The sequence below is a fragment of the Cynocephalus volans genome, chromosome 1, assembly GCF_027409185.1.
Source record: "Cynocephalus volans isolate mCynVol1 chromosome 1, mCynVol1.pri, whole genome shotgun sequence".
NCBI classification, from domain to species: Eukaryota; Metazoa; Chordata; class Mammalia; order Dermoptera; family Cynocephalidae; genus Cynocephalus; species Cynocephalus volans.
The window spans coordinates 233,290,093-233,305,626 of record NC_084460.1 but is presented as its reverse complement, the minus strand read 5'-3'; the positions used below and the strand labels follow the sequence as shown (position 1 = coordinate 233,305,626).

The window sequence follows — 15,534 nt, the reverse complement described above, 5'->3', positions numbered from 1 at the left end:
CTGATCATTTTAGAAGCCATTTAGAGAAGAGGAAGAGACTTGAGCAAAACATTGAGCTCAACAGAAATTAAATCTGCAAAGGATCAAGAATGCTGCAAAGATAGAAAAGGGGAAAGGCATCCCAGGCCTTTCAACCACAGCAACACTGGCCAAACTCAATTGCTCGAGCCAATTTCCTTCGTGTGTTTGTGTGGAGCCATGAGTGATAGTCATTCTTCCTGCAGAGGACTTGGCACTCCCATCTAGGCAAACACAGAGGCAGGGCAAAATATTGGGTGCTGTCAGGAGTGGAGAAAGCAGGAAGGAATAATTCAGGGGATTAGGTTTGAATATTGTAGATTATTTGTAGAGTCTGCATTTAGGTGCCAGGCAGCATAAAATTTTGGTATAGCTTTGAATACTGAAATTGTTATTTTGCAGGTTATGACAAATTTATATTTTTCAGGGGGTGGGGGATATATGCCCATGTTAATAAATTGTACTTTCTCACTTAGGAAAAATTGTCTTTTTCTGATCTTTTAAGTTAAGGATGAGTTTCAAACCACTCATTACTGGTTTCTCAGTTTAATAAACATGACAAGCATTTTTTAAACACATAAGTACCAAGCATTGCACTAGACACTGATAATACAAAAATTAATAAAATGAAGCCACTGCCTTCTGTGCATTCATAGCCTGGGCCCGGGAAACGGTGTTGCATCAGGCCCAAGTAACTACACAGAAACTTATTGCAATGTCTTTGTACTAAGTCAGTGAAGATATTTAATCACTTTCAGTGAAGTAATTGAAGTAAACTGTGCATTAAGTTGGAAATGCCTTTTAGGCCAACAGAATTGTACAGGCCAGCTATACAGATACGTGCCAAATACGGGTTCTGATTTGGCAGTCTTTCACATAGAAAACTCTCCTTGCTTCCAGAATGAGTTGGGTATGAATCAACACAGAAAGCAGGCTCTAAATGATGATCCTATAATTGTATCCTGTTTAAAACTCATTACTTTAGGTTCTACTGAGTCTAAAATTTTATTTCTTTGAGTAGGAGGTTATTGATAGCTCTGAGTGTATGTAGGGCCAGCTCCTAAATTTTTTAAATGAAAAATTTATGCATGATCCATTTAATTTTACTAAAAGTGCAGATAGGGTTCACAATAAAGTTCACAGTATCCACACTCCATGAACAGTATTTTCACTTCTAGTTATCCTAAACATTGTGTTTTTGTATACCAGGACTCACACATAACAGTGTTCCTGGCATATTGTTTGTAGTAACTCCAAATAAACATAACCGTAACACTCTAAATTAGTAGAATAAATATTAGTATATTCAAAGAATGGACTATTATATAGCAATAAGATAGACAAAATAGAGCAAAACTCAACAATGTTGATAGAAACACACAAAAATATATATGTGTAAAGTTTGACAGCATGCAAAACTATATTATTTAGTGATGCATGCATAGGTGAAAGTTATTTTTAAAAGCAAAGATGTAATTATAAAAATTATGACAGTGGTTGCCTCCAGAGGGGAAGGAAAGGGGTTGTTGAGGGCTTATTGGGGTAAGGAGGACAAGCACACAGTTAAGGGGGAACCAAAAAACTAAGTAAGTAATCAAGATAAGTAAGTGTTTTAGTGCAATATACTTAAAATATCCAAATTAATGCAAAAATCTATAATGAAAAAAATGTCAAAATTTTAACTAAAGACGAGACGAGTAGGAGGCTGGTGATATTCTTTCTGTTGACCTGGATGGCGGGTTATATACATGGATGTTTGCTTTCACTGGGCTGTATATTTATGTTCAGTGCACCTTTCTGTACATGTATTGTATTTCAAAAAATTGCAAATATGGTAAAAATGGACACAGGCAGGCTCTTAATTTCTTGTGGGCTTTGCTTAAGTCCCCTGTTTCTGTCCTGTGCCAAAGATTTCTCCCAGTTTCTTTTAAATTCTGACTTTTTATTAATAGAACAACAATTATATTTCCAAGTAAAATCTCCAGTGATTTTGACAGTAGGTTTAGATTGTGATTCAGAAAGTTGGCTCTCTGTTTGCCTAAATCTTGGCACCCAAATGTTCAATTTAACTCCAGGTACCAACTTGCCTTATGACTCTGGTTCTTACTCAATTAACCATTATAATGGTTGGTTCACATTAGAGCAATTATCTAGTTGATTGCTCTAGTATAAATGTAGTCATGAACATGCCATGTTTTTTCATGTTCTGAAAGGTTTTCCCATACCTTATTCCCATTCAACCCCATGTAGTCACAGAGATTAGTCATGTCTTCATAAAAGCATTAATACATCTAGCTCAGTGTTTATGAATTGTTTGATGTTAAGATTTATATATGAATCAGCAAATTATTTACAGAGAATAAGATGGATTAAGTAATCCATTACCATCAGCCTATGTTGACACAAGAACTTCTTTGGCTGTTTTCAGTGCTTGATGGTTACTAAATTACTAAAAATCAGGTTATTACACACTATTACAAAAAGAATATAAGTTTGTGAAAATAAAGTGTGGCAATAAACTGATGAATGATATTTAGCACTTGATAGTGTGTGTTTCCTCAGAATGTAAAACTTACTTTGGCTAGATAGAAGCCTGGAGGGAAGGAAAAAACTGGGTAAGTCACCCAGAATCTTGCTAGCTTGTTTTGTTTATTTAATTGGTGTGCTTTGTATTCATATTTCCTTGACTTAAATTTGAATAACCAAAGGGTTTCAGGTTGGCATCTCTTTCCATATGTTTTTAAAGTAAAAGTAAATGAATGTTTCACAGTTACTTTCCTTATGGAAATAAGTTACGTGAACATTTCTGAAAATTCTTTAAACTTCAAGGGTGGACAGTCAACTGCTAATGTTCACATCAGTGTTCTTAAATGTTTAGAAGTATTTTTGTTGTAAGTGTAAGATGTTCGTTGTTTAAAAAATTCAAGCAATACTTTTTTTATTTTATAAATGTTTGTGAAACATTCCTATATCCCATTCAAAAAATATTCATTGAGTATTATACTATGTCAGGCACTAAAATAAACATTGGTATCAAGTGGCATTAAAATAGACAATAAAATAGGCATTGAAAGATCTCTGTCCTCAGAATTTATAGAACAGTATCCTAATGATGTCATCTCATGTTTAAAAGTTTAGTGAACAAATTTTTAAATATCAAAGGAAATGCGATTTTTCTCCAAAAGTGACCACTCTCAATAGGTTGCTGTGTAAGCTTCTAGACCACTTTTGTACTTTTGTAAATGTATTTAGTTTTTGTACAAAAACAGAATCCTTTGCAAATCATTCATAAATTTCTTGGAAGTTTTACATCTTACTACATACATACTTACAGTATTTTTTACATAGTATTTGACTATATGAATGTTAACATATCTTTTTTGCTCCTTATTGACAGACATATAACTGGATTCTATATATGGTGCTACAATGAATGTTAAGTGTAGACATTTGGAGCCATCAGTATGTTTTTTATTTTTGTTTTTTCTGGATTTTGGCAGCTGGCCAGTAAGGGGTTCCAAATCCTTGACTTTGGTGTTGTCAGCACCACATTCTACCGACTGAGCTAACTGGCCAGCCCATCAGTATGTTTTTAAAATTTATTTATTTATTAACATTATTATTTTTTTACATTCTAAGATGTTGTGGGGCAGTTGGAAGGGAGAGGAGGAGGGAAAGGGGGAGGGAAATAGGGGCATGGCTAAGGCTGTCAGCCCCGCAGCACCCTGACTTGGGAGCCTTGGGCACTTCTGGCAGCTGCCTGGTGGTTATTGCTGGGCTGAGTGCGGGGGGGGGGGGGGGGGGGCATGTCTGATGCCCATGGCCCTCTCCCCTCCCCGGGTTGGGAGCCCAGGGAGCTTCCAGTCCTTCTAGGTTTTATAGGTGTTCTTTGGTAGTGGTAGACCTTTACTGGTTAATATCAAAATTTGTCTCTGGTCTGTAAGTACTTTGTTTTTTCTTTCAGTTCTGTGTTGGATTATTCACTGTTTTTACCACTTAAACTCTGCACTTGAAATAATTTGTTGTCCTTTGGTTACTTCTAAAATGGGGGAACTTCCTGTGGGGATCAGTGCTTGAGCCCTGAAGTTGAGCTAAATTTCTGCCTTGCTGCTGATTATCTGGGGAGTTCTTTTTGTGCAGCTCAGTTTTTAATGGTTGATCTTATAAGCACTTCCAGGTCTCGTGAGATCCGGTACACCTGGATCATGTGGAAACTCGGGTCTGGGCCTGAGTCTTTTCAGCAAACTGCACCCACTGCAGTTCTATATTCCTGACCAGTCTCCACTGAGTGGTTCTGTGCTGATTGGAGGGCAGATCAGCTGTCCATGCTGTGTCCCAGTGTTCCTCTGGTGGGCCCATCTCCCCCAGCACCCATACTCCAAACATTTTCCATGTGGCAGGCTGTGCGCCGGTCCTTTGCAATGACTCATCAACCTCTGAGTGGCTTCTTTTTTCTGTTGTCTGTGGCCCCTCGCTCCTATGTGGGTCCATGGGAACCCTTTTAGTGGTCTACCTGGCCTGCAGATGGAAGAATTTGCCATAAAAGTTTGAAATTTAAGAGTTTACTTCCTGAAGAAAAAACCAAACAAACCTCCTTTTCTTTCTGCAGCTGTCTTGGCATAACAGTCATAGATTTGATCTTTTTTTAGCGATTCATTTGAAAGCTAACCAAGGGATGTTTTTTGTTTTATTTTTTAATAAATAAAGGATCACTGGGAGGAGAACTTCAAGTTAACATATACCATCAACACAAAATTTATAAAATTCATTGCTTTGTGGAATCCACTTAATTTTCTACATGCTTCAAGGTAGTTTTGGGGAGCCAGAATTAATCTAGCTAAAAATGCTCTTTAACAGCTTGATCTGCAGTCTGTTTGTGCTTTTGTCCTTTGTGTTGATTTGGTAATTTTGTAAAGACTAAGATGTGTTAATGGATTATTTTACTTGTTTGTTGTGGAAATAACAACTTTTTTTTTTTTTTTTTTTTAATTTCATGGTAGACTGAACCTTTACTCCTGATTATTTGTAATTTATTGAATAATAAATACTAAATGTTAGCATTTACAATTAAGTAGAAGTTAAAATGTGGTAATGGTTGAAAATATAGAAAATTAGACAGCTGTCCCATTTTAAATTGATTGCTGCAAAGTATGTTTCTTTCTCTTAGGTTACTGTTCCATCAAATACAATATCTGTGAGTGGGAGGTCGAGACTCAGCCATTCCATGTACCCTGATGCCCGGGACAGCCGTTAAATGTTTCCCTGCCATATTGCACTTTCCCACTTCTACTTCACAGATCAACCTCATACTAATGGAGAATTTTGTCAAATGTATATTCAGATGTACACTAATATATTACTATTAAAGTATAAAAATGGTGTTATGGCTTTTAATGCCAAAAGAAGAATTACTAGAATTTATAATTTATAAAAGATTTTGGGATCTTTTTTGCCTTAAGAGCTGAATATGCTGCTTTTGAACTATAAAACAAGGTGTAAATGACTTTCATTTGTTTCAAATGAGAAATTATCACTCTTTATTGATTTCACTTACTCATATATTCTTTACAATGGTGACTTAGACAAAAGTATATGTTAAGATTTATAGACATATTTGTAGGACACGTAGCTAGTCATATGTAGATCTGACATTTGTTATCTCAGTGTAACCATTTAATTGGAAATGTGTATAAGTTATATGAAAGTCTGCTTTGTGCTGAAAGAATGATCTAGAAAACTAGTGATAACAAATAAGTACATTCAATACAACAATTATTTTCAATGGTTACTTAGTGTGTAAGACTTATCTTGTGCATTCTTTATGTTATTACAAATTAATGTCGAAATTATGGGAAGTTCATAGTATTTTAATATTTTGTTAGTATGGAACACTTTGTTTTTTCATCTTTAGAACTTAAATTGCACAAGGAGAGTTTTAAATATTTTCTGTACGTAATTATGACATTATTGTCACACAGATATTACACATTTTATGTACCAGAAGCCTTAAAAATCTTCCTGTGAACATGTTGATATATTGTGACAGTGATTTCACATTGGATATGTAGAGAGGAACAGGGGTTAGTTTATGTCCATATTGGAAAACTTTAAAAACTATTTGGAAGTTCCAGAAATCCTGGTTTTAATTCAGTTAAAAAGATAAAATAGTCATTAAATAGTTCAGATGCTAATATTCTAAATAATATATTTACATTAAAACTAAAAGTGTTAAGCAAAACAATGCCTAATTTGTTGGCTTATACTATTATGAGGTCTAGACCTTGTGGGTATCCTTTGCCTGCTTTGAGAATTTATTTGCTCACTTATTCTAAAAGCTTTGTTCAAGCAAGCTGATGTTAAGTTTATTTTCACTAAAGCTACTGGGATATCTGCCTCTTTGGAAAATGTGTTGATTTTTTTTTTTTTCCTGTTTAATAAAATCAAGTTATATATTTGGGATGCTTTTTTAAAAAGATGTAGTTTGTGTCAACCAGCATATTTATGTACCTTAACTGATGAACACATTTCTATCAGCCAGTGAACAAACAAGCAATAGTGAGACCTATTTAACATTTACATTTATCAGGACTCCCCTAAGTTTAAGCCCTGGCATTTTGACTCCAAAACCATGGTCTAAGTAGGTAAAATGCTTAGTATAGTTCCTGACACATAAGGGCATCTTAAGTGCTAAATGTTGTTGTTGTTTTTCTTGAATCAGACTTGGAGGGACCCTCATATATAAATAGTTCAGTTATATCATTATAAACCAGTAGAGAAAGTGAATTTTTGAAAAATTGCATTTGTATAATTATCCACTTGGCAAAAAAATAAATTTGGATCCCTACTTCAAACCATAATCAGACATATTTGAGTTGGAGTAAAGACTTACCTTTTTAAGGCAATATTTTAAAACTTAGAATATATTTAGCATTTTTAGACCTCTGCATGTGAAAAGTTGCTAAAACAAGACACAAAGGCACATTCATAAAAGATAGATATGATAAACATAAATACAGTAAAATTTAAAACTTATATGTACATTTACCTACTTAAAAGCAAAAAGATAAACCACAAGTGAGATGTTTTAAATATAAGAAAGGGTTAATTTATGAACACAAAAATTAATAAAATATAAAAATGTATGAAAATGTTAAAATTCTTATAACTCATGAAAAGACTACCCAATAGAAATATGAGCACACTGAATAAACAAAAGATATTTTTTATAAGAGGAAATCCAATGGCCAACAAACGCAAAGAAAAAAATCCCCTTCCCTGATAATCAGGGAAATGTAAGTTAAAAACACAAGGAGGTATCACACCAAATTAGCAAAAATGGAAGTTTTAAAATAGGTATTGTCAAGAACATGAACCATCAATTTTGCAATATCTGGTAAAATTTAAGATCCCTAGCATATTACCTTGAGGTACTTATGCATGTGCATAGGAGACATCTACAAAAATGTTCATGGCAGCTTAGTGTATAACAGGGGTCCTAACTGGTGCTCAACCTTCGTAATATATTTATATGAGTATTCTACACAGTAGTCAAAATGAACAAGCTAGAGTTATGTGTGTCAGCATGGATATGTCTCAAAAATGAGAATAGCAAGCTGTGGAACAAGGCATGTTTTATGACATCAGTTATTTCATGTATAAAATATACAAAATGATATATTATGGCTATATATGGAGAGAAAATACATTTATTGTGGGTTACCCGTGGGAACCAAGAAAGGAAGATTGAATTGAGATTTACAGAAGGCATCAGTTGTATTTGTGGTATTTTATTCTATAAACTCTGTTCAAAAACAAGTGTGTGTTGTACTCTAGATTCTAGTTTGCCTGAAATAGTTTATAATTAATGTTTTAAAGGTCACATAAGAGTTAAGGGGATATTTATATGAACCATTAATACACATATATTCTGAAAAGTTTCCTTATCCACACCATTTTAGAAAAACGTGCTACACTCAATTGGGAAAAGAAATTTGTGACAAGTAGTTTTCACTTGTCATATCCTCAAATAATAGCTGAAGTAAGATACAGGAATGATCTAGATCCAACTTTTGATTTTCATATTTAATTTTGGCATCTGGGAATTTTGCTTTTTTTGTTCATTCAAGTTTATATTTAAAATTATAATTCAGATTTTATATAAATTACAGGGTATAAAATACCCACGTTTTTGTCCCCAGCATCCCATTTCCCTCTCCAGAGATAACCACTGTTAATATTTTGATATGAATCCCTATATAAATGTATTTATATCCACTACATATCTACAGGTTTGTTTGGGGCTTTTATGTTTTTGCTTTTATTTTCTCCTAAATATAAAAAGAGTCATACCTTAATACTATTTAGCAACTTTTATACCAGCACTGTTCTGGGAGAGCTTTGCTTTTTGCACATACAGATCTATCCATATTTCAGTTAGCTGTTCTCTAAGTGCTTCTTAATTCCAGTTGTTGGCTGGAGTCAAGATACTTGGGTTCAAATCACAATTCTGCCACTGTGGGTCATGGGATCTTGGGCTGTAGAGCTAGGGCTGGGTCTGGAGCTCACAGACCCCTCACATCCATTGTCCAGACTGGGTCACAAACCCTTCACATGCAGGTCTACGAGCTAGGTAACCGGAAGAAAGGTCCTTGGAGCCATAGGTGAAGAAAGAGTAGTCTTTATTCAGCACACACACACACCTGAGAGCTAGGCAGTCCAAAGAGAAACTCAGAAACTGAACTGCTACCAGCAAAGTCCAAAGAAAAACTGAGCAGCTGCCAGCAAAGTAAACATGCTTTATTTTTAGACACGAGCTCTCTACCATCCAGCAGTTCAGGGCCGCTGCTCCACACAACTCTCAAGAACATATCAGAATAGCAACAAAACTAAAGACACCTTGGCGTGCATGCACACTACCTCCACCCACACACACAATTTGCGTACAAAGAATGTGCTGCACCACACCCAACCGGACCTGAAGTGAGGGGGCCTGACTAAACTATTCTATTTTCCCAACATGGGCAAATTACTTATTTTCTATGGGCCTCATTTTCTCCTCTGAAAAATTGAATTAGTAATATACCTACCTTATGAAGGTGCTTTAGAGATTAAATGAATTTTTAAAGTGTTTGACACACAAGATTCCTTTTAAAAAGTTATCTACTTCTCACTACTGTTTATGAACAGGTATCTAATATACTCCCCATACTTCTGAGGAGTGGCCCTCCCTCCCATTTCACCTCTTCATTTACTGCCAGATCTGGCCTTGGCCACCAGACATTGGCAACAGATTTCGCACTCCCCTGCTTGACCCATGTCCTTGAAATGAGATCAGTATTTTTCCTGAGATCTAAAGTTGCTTGTAGTTGGAACTGAAAGAGTTCCAATTGATACAATTACTTGCCTAATATCAGTTTACTTTTTACCCACTACGCTAGAAAAAATCAGTACAAAAGAGCTAAGAATCAAACTCATTTTTACTATATTGATTTTGATAAATGACTTGAAAGAAAAGAGAACTTTCAATTAGAGGTCACAGTGAAGATTTCCATCATCAGAGTGGTTTCTCTGAGATGATTTTTGATGTAAAAATAGCTCGTTTTAATGCTGTAGAATTTATACAGGATTTTTGTTATTTGATCCACATATGAAACAAGGTGCACAAAGCGATTGCTATTTTACAAAGGTCACACAAGAGGCAAGTCTCAGATTCTCACATCGATTTCGAGTCTGCTCTTTCCAGTGACTAAACTTAGCAAATGATGAAGAAAATGGTGCTAGATTTCAAGGGACACCAGAATACTAACCTGGTTGCCCTAGATATTCAGTCTGTCTTTCCTCCTAAATGGTACCATTTTCCTGCAAATTTTCATCCTTAATAAATACCTCAGGCTCTTCATAGATATTTTGTCTATAGCAAGAAAAAAAAATGCCACCATGTGCTCACTTAAAAGAACTTTTCCGACAAGTATTTGGAGAGGAATTGTGGAACATTCAGGTGATTTGTATAGAACTATTGACATTTCTGCTTTACAAACTGGAAACATTCATTCAGATATCTTGTAAATTTCTCGGAGGAGGAAAAAATGCTACAGTTGCAAACATTTATAATTTTCAAAATGAGCAACTTCTTTACTCCTCATTTTATTCTTATGTTTCTACCCAGCCCTCATGGTGGAGTATTGTGGCAGCAGTTCTTTACCACTCATGCATCCATACATTTTTCCAGGTGACATTGCATCTCCTTTTACTAATGAGTTAGAGCCCATTTTGCTGCCCATGGAAGCAGGTTTTGTGACTAACAGTATGGGGCGAAAATGACACTGTGCCTGTCCTAGGTCTCGAAGGTTCACATGTTTCTGCTTCCTTTCACTTTACTGTACTTGAAATGCTGCTGTGAGAAAGACATCTCTGGGCTAGTTGAATGGTCCTAAGAAAAGGATGAGAGATACAGGGAGCAGAGCTCGCAACTGAGGCCAGCCTAAATCATTCAACCCCCGGAACCCCAGACATGAGCAAGTCTCAACAAGTAGGCCCATACCCAGCTAAGTCAAGCAACCAAGAGGTGGTATTATGGAAAAGAGAAGCTCAACTCATGCTCTTCAGTAGTTCACCATCAGAGAAACGCTCAGGTAATGAATGAGGAAAGTTTCACAGTGAAGAAACCCTTTGGATAACTTGTGTTGGTGGGTTGCAGATACCTTCGAGCCCTCAGAAAATAATGTACTTAAGAAATTCTACTAATGTCCTCATTAACCTCAGCATTACTTTGATGATAATTATGACAGTTGTTAAATCTTGGTGATGGTGAAAAATCTCTGACTTTTCTGCATGTTTGAAATTATTCGGAATAAAGTCAGTGAGTAAGTTATGGAGACTCCTATTACAGCAGTCAGATGCACTGTGCACATGAGGGTAGGGAGAGATTTAATTAGTGGCCTTTTTTCCCCTTCCACCAATTAAGAATGTTGGTCAAGTCAGGGTAGATGATGTGAGGTGAGTATCAATTTAACAAAAGCAGCACACTGTTAGCAAAGTTTATTGAAGGATGTTGTGGTTCTGTCTTAACTAAAAAACATAAACTCCAAGATCTGACTGAACACAGCATTATTTTTAAGAGGGAGGGAGAGAAGTAAGGAAAATAAAATTTGTTAAGTACTATCTATGCACCATTTACTCTGCTAGGTGACCTTTGAGGTAGGTTTTATCATCCCGTCTTACACATGAGGCTCAGAACATCTAAGGAACTCACCTAGCGTGCTGCTGGGATTAAAGACAGATGTTTGATACCCTGGCTTCATTTTTCCACTATACTCTGCTGCTTTATTCCAGTCATAAGTGTGTACTTTAATATGACTATTAATATGGTCTTTAATAAGAATTATCTTTAATTTTTTTTTTCCTTTGCAATGAGTATCTCTTGTAGATCATACCCTTAACCTTTGTAACCTGATCTCAATTGCCTAAACCTTGGGAAAATCGTAATGAAATAACCAGTATTTCTCTGAGACCTGTTATTCTGCCAAATTGAAACATGATACTGGCTGGTAATTTATACTAGATATCATGCCACATCCCCAATAAATGTTAATTGAGCACCTCATAGAATTTTACCAGGTACTCCTTGGGCCGGTCCTCAAAGAGTTTGGAATCAAGGAGAAAGGAGACACAGATGGGGTAATACAATGTAACACAACTTAGTAGTGCATAAGATGTCCCAAAGGAACATCTGGTAAATGTTAGAGGCTGTGAAAACTTCATGATGTAAAAGAGAAAAGTGATCTAGGCTTCCAAGGATGAATGAGTAGAACTTGGGAATGTGAATATAAGAGGGAAAAGGTTTAAGTTGAAAATGTAAGCAAAGACTGAGGGTGGTGTGCACATGGTGAGTTTCATTAACAGAGTGCACATTGTTATGTAGTGACAAGTTTTTCATTTATCAGTGAACACACGTGTTGACCATTTTCTTTCCACCAGGCACTGTGCTGAGTGATAAGGAAACAAAGTGAGTTAAGACACAATTCTAGGCCTCCAAGAATTATAGACTAGGGATGGTTCATGAAATGTGGTCAGAAGAGAAAAGTATGCTAGAAATGTACATTGCATATTTTCCCCTAGGTCATTTGTCTTTTTCTTTTTGATTTTTGGAAGTTCATTATACTTGATGCTAGCCTACTATTAATTATATGAATTGCAGATATCTTCATGTTTGTAGCTTGCTTTTTGTTCTTAAGTTGTCTTTCAATGAAAAATTCTTATTAATTGAATATATCAATATTTTTTATAGTTAAGATTTTGTGTCATATTTAAGAAATCCTTCCATACCGTGAGGTCAGAAAACGGTATTTATTGTTGTTAAATTTTGAAAGTTTTAAAGTTTTGTTTCTTAAATTTAAGGTCTGAATCCATCTGAAATTGATTTTTTGGGTGTGGTGTGAGATAGCAATCCATTTCAGTTTTTGCCCCCTATAGGAATAGTCAGTTTTTTCAGCTCTATTAGTTAAATAGCCAAGCCTTTCCTCAGTTGGGGAGCTCTTTCTGCTCCCATGAGCAGGATATGTATACTTGCACAAACATTACGCTGTCTTAATTATGACAGCTTTATAATAAGCCTTATTTCTTAAAGAAAAGTCACCCATTTTTCTTCTCCTTCAAAAATGTCTTGTTTATTCTTGACTCTTTGCTCTTCCATGTAAGTTTTAGATTAAACATGTTCCACAGCATATGACTGGAAATTTTCCAGAAGAGTTAATGTGTCTGGCAAGTAAACATGAAGAATAGCTAAGCTTCATCAATTAATTGAGAGAATGCAAATCAAGATCACAAGGAGATACTATTTGCATCCATTAACAACAATGCACAGATCTAATAATACTAAGTGTTGGAGAGGATATGGATCAGTCAAACAGAACAATCTAATCTCATACACTGCTGGTGGGAGTGTCAATTGGTAAAAACATTTTGGAAAATAAGATGAAATTGTGTAATAGTTAACATTTTCATGTAATCCCTTTTCCTCTCTAGATCTAGTCCGCAGCATCCATCCTGCACTGTGTTCTTGGAAGCTGATCTTCATAGATTTCTTCAATAGGTTTCCTTGCATTGTTGGATTAAGCCAATGAGAGCCTCTGGCAAGACACGTGAGATAAGGGTGAAGAGTTGGGTCAGTGTTTTTAGTGAGATCAGCTCACAGTAGCAGAGTTCTACTGAAGCTAGAGCTCTGTTGGGTAATCCTCTCCCTACGGCTGCAACCTCCCTCTTGAGATTCCAGTAGTCATTCCCTCCCTTTGCCTCTTCCAGGCTAGGGCTGCCTTTTTTGCTAGTCCTAGCATGTTTCATTGTCTGGTAATAGTTCCTTTATTAAACCTTCCTCAGTTACACAATTTAATCTTGTTGCTGCCAGGACTCTTGTCGGTAAAACCTAAAACTCAACAGTTTTACTTTTAGGCATACATGCAAGGGAAACCAAAGCAGGTATATTTTCAGGAGACATGTTCAAAAATGTTTTCAGTATTCTTGGAACACTTTGGTAATAGCTAAAAAATTAATAAGTAAAGGGAAAGAAACAACCCAAATGCTAATTGACAAGTAAATCGATATTTGGATATTGTGGAATATTTGCCCAATGTTAACAGTATACAAAAGAGAAAATTAAACGACTATAGTCATATGCAACACAGATGAGTCTTAGTAACCAAACGTCAAAGAAAAAATTTTGAAGCAAGCCACAGAAGGCAAAATATAATACAATAACCTTTTTATAAAATTAAATTATTATTTATGTACATAAATGTGCTAACACTTTTTAAAAGTAAGGCATGATAAACATCAAATTTAGGAGAATGGTTGCCTCTGAGAGGGAGAAAAGACAAGATTAGGATAGGCAAGGAGCACATAGGTAAGTTCTTGGTAATGTTTTATTTTTTTTATCTTGTGAATTTGATAGTGGACTTAGGGATATTCATTATTATATAAATTGGTTAAATAAAAACAAATGCATAATTTATTAGTGTTAAAAATGAAAAGCAGGTTTAGAATCTAGAATTTGAGGCTAAAAGTTGAAAATTTATCCTCTGATATTTTTGAGCGGAAAAGAGACATAAGGATACATTGAAATTAATCTGCCGGATGTGGGCAAAAGCAGAAATTCAGAAGTTAAGGATCCTTTGCCAAAATCTAAGTGTGAACTGATGAAGTTCTGGCCCCAGAGTGATGGCAGTGGTGTTAGAAGAGAAAGGGAAGGAAAGAGAAGCAGAGTTAAGAATTCACAGCATTTTTAGTGGAAATACAGAAAGCGAAAATAAGAGAGGACTGAAATGAGAAATGAAATATGAGGCCAAGAGTTAATAATCTGGGACAGATTTTCCATCTTAGAATTTTTGAAACCAGTGTTTTAAATATTGTCTTTTAAGGAGATATAAAGAACGTTAAACCATTTGATGCTGTCTCTGTAGTAGCTAAATTTATGCTAAATGATACAGAATGCCCCATTTCTTGGGCTCTTCCCAGTCCTTACTGTTTATTGGGAATCAAATACAAGACCAAAGCTGTGATACTCCAAATAACAAGATCAGTTATATATATTATAGCTGATAGACATTATCCGGATGGTTTCTCGTGTGAGTGTGTGTGTGTCTGTCTGTGTGTGTGTGTTTATACTAGAAGGAGGACCATTAAAAGATATAAGGGGACATCCCAGCTAAAAAGGTTAAAGAACCTCAATTCCAAATCATAGTGTAAATTGTTACTGTTTGAATGTCAATCATTCTTAAATTCAGAAAACACTTCTATAACCAACATTTCTCTTAAGTATTTAAATGGTATCCTGTTTCCCGCATTCAATAAAAGTAAAAAATCTTATTAGCAAATACAGTCCTGTGGGTTGAGTTGTTAATCCCAGTACTCTATTTATACAATTATTTTTCAAGTTTATTGCCTATTTTTATCCTGTCCTTCAACTGCAGGATAGTCCAGGGTAGACTATTTTTAGTGCACTCAAGTACTGCACCATGGAAATGCTTTCACACTTCACTATATAACCATGGCAGTCCTGGACTGCACCTTGCCTGGCAGCAGGCGTTCAGTGCTTATGTTATCTGTGTCTTCCAATTTAAAGGCTTAGTCCTATGTTTCATATTCACCTATCATAAAGAACATCTATGTGGTTGCAAGAAAGGGAAAAAAAAGCAATAAAATATTTTCACTACCTGGATTTTTGAAGAGATCTTAAAAACCTTGTCTAAAAGTAAGATAAGCCATTTAATACAAGTGCCAAAGATAAAGTAATCATTTTTAGCAACCCTAGGCCTTTTGGTTCCCTCTTTGTCCAATTTGATTTTGGGAATCCTGAAAATCATTTTGTTTTAATTTTTAAGAAAAAAAAATCAGAGAGAAATGAGCTTGATTTCTTGAAGACTCCTTGACAGCTTTCTTTTCTTTTTTGAATCTTTGTCTAGAAGAGCTGTCTGCAGAACAAGCCTACATTCATTTAAATATAAATTTAAAATCTGCCTCAAA

At 35.4% G+C, this 15,534-nt stretch overlaps 1 protein-coding gene across 1 annotated transcript in view; it reads left to right on the top strand.

Annotated features, from left to right (window-relative positions):
* COBLL1 (cordon-bleu WH2 repeat protein like 1) overlaps positions 1-5,424 on the top strand; it is a 168,722-nt gene extending 163,298 nt beyond the window's left edge. The window contains exons 15-16 of the mRNA XM_063085710.1: positions 4,726-4,826; positions 5,186-5,424. Coding sequence (XP_062941780.1) covers positions 4,726-4,826; positions 5,186-5,216 — 132 coding nt within the window. The 3' untranslated portion in view covers positions 5,217-5,424. The remainder of the gene's footprint in view (positions 1-4,725; positions 4,827-5,185) is intronic.
* The last annotated feature ends 10,110 nt before the right edge of the window (positions 5,425-15,534 follow it).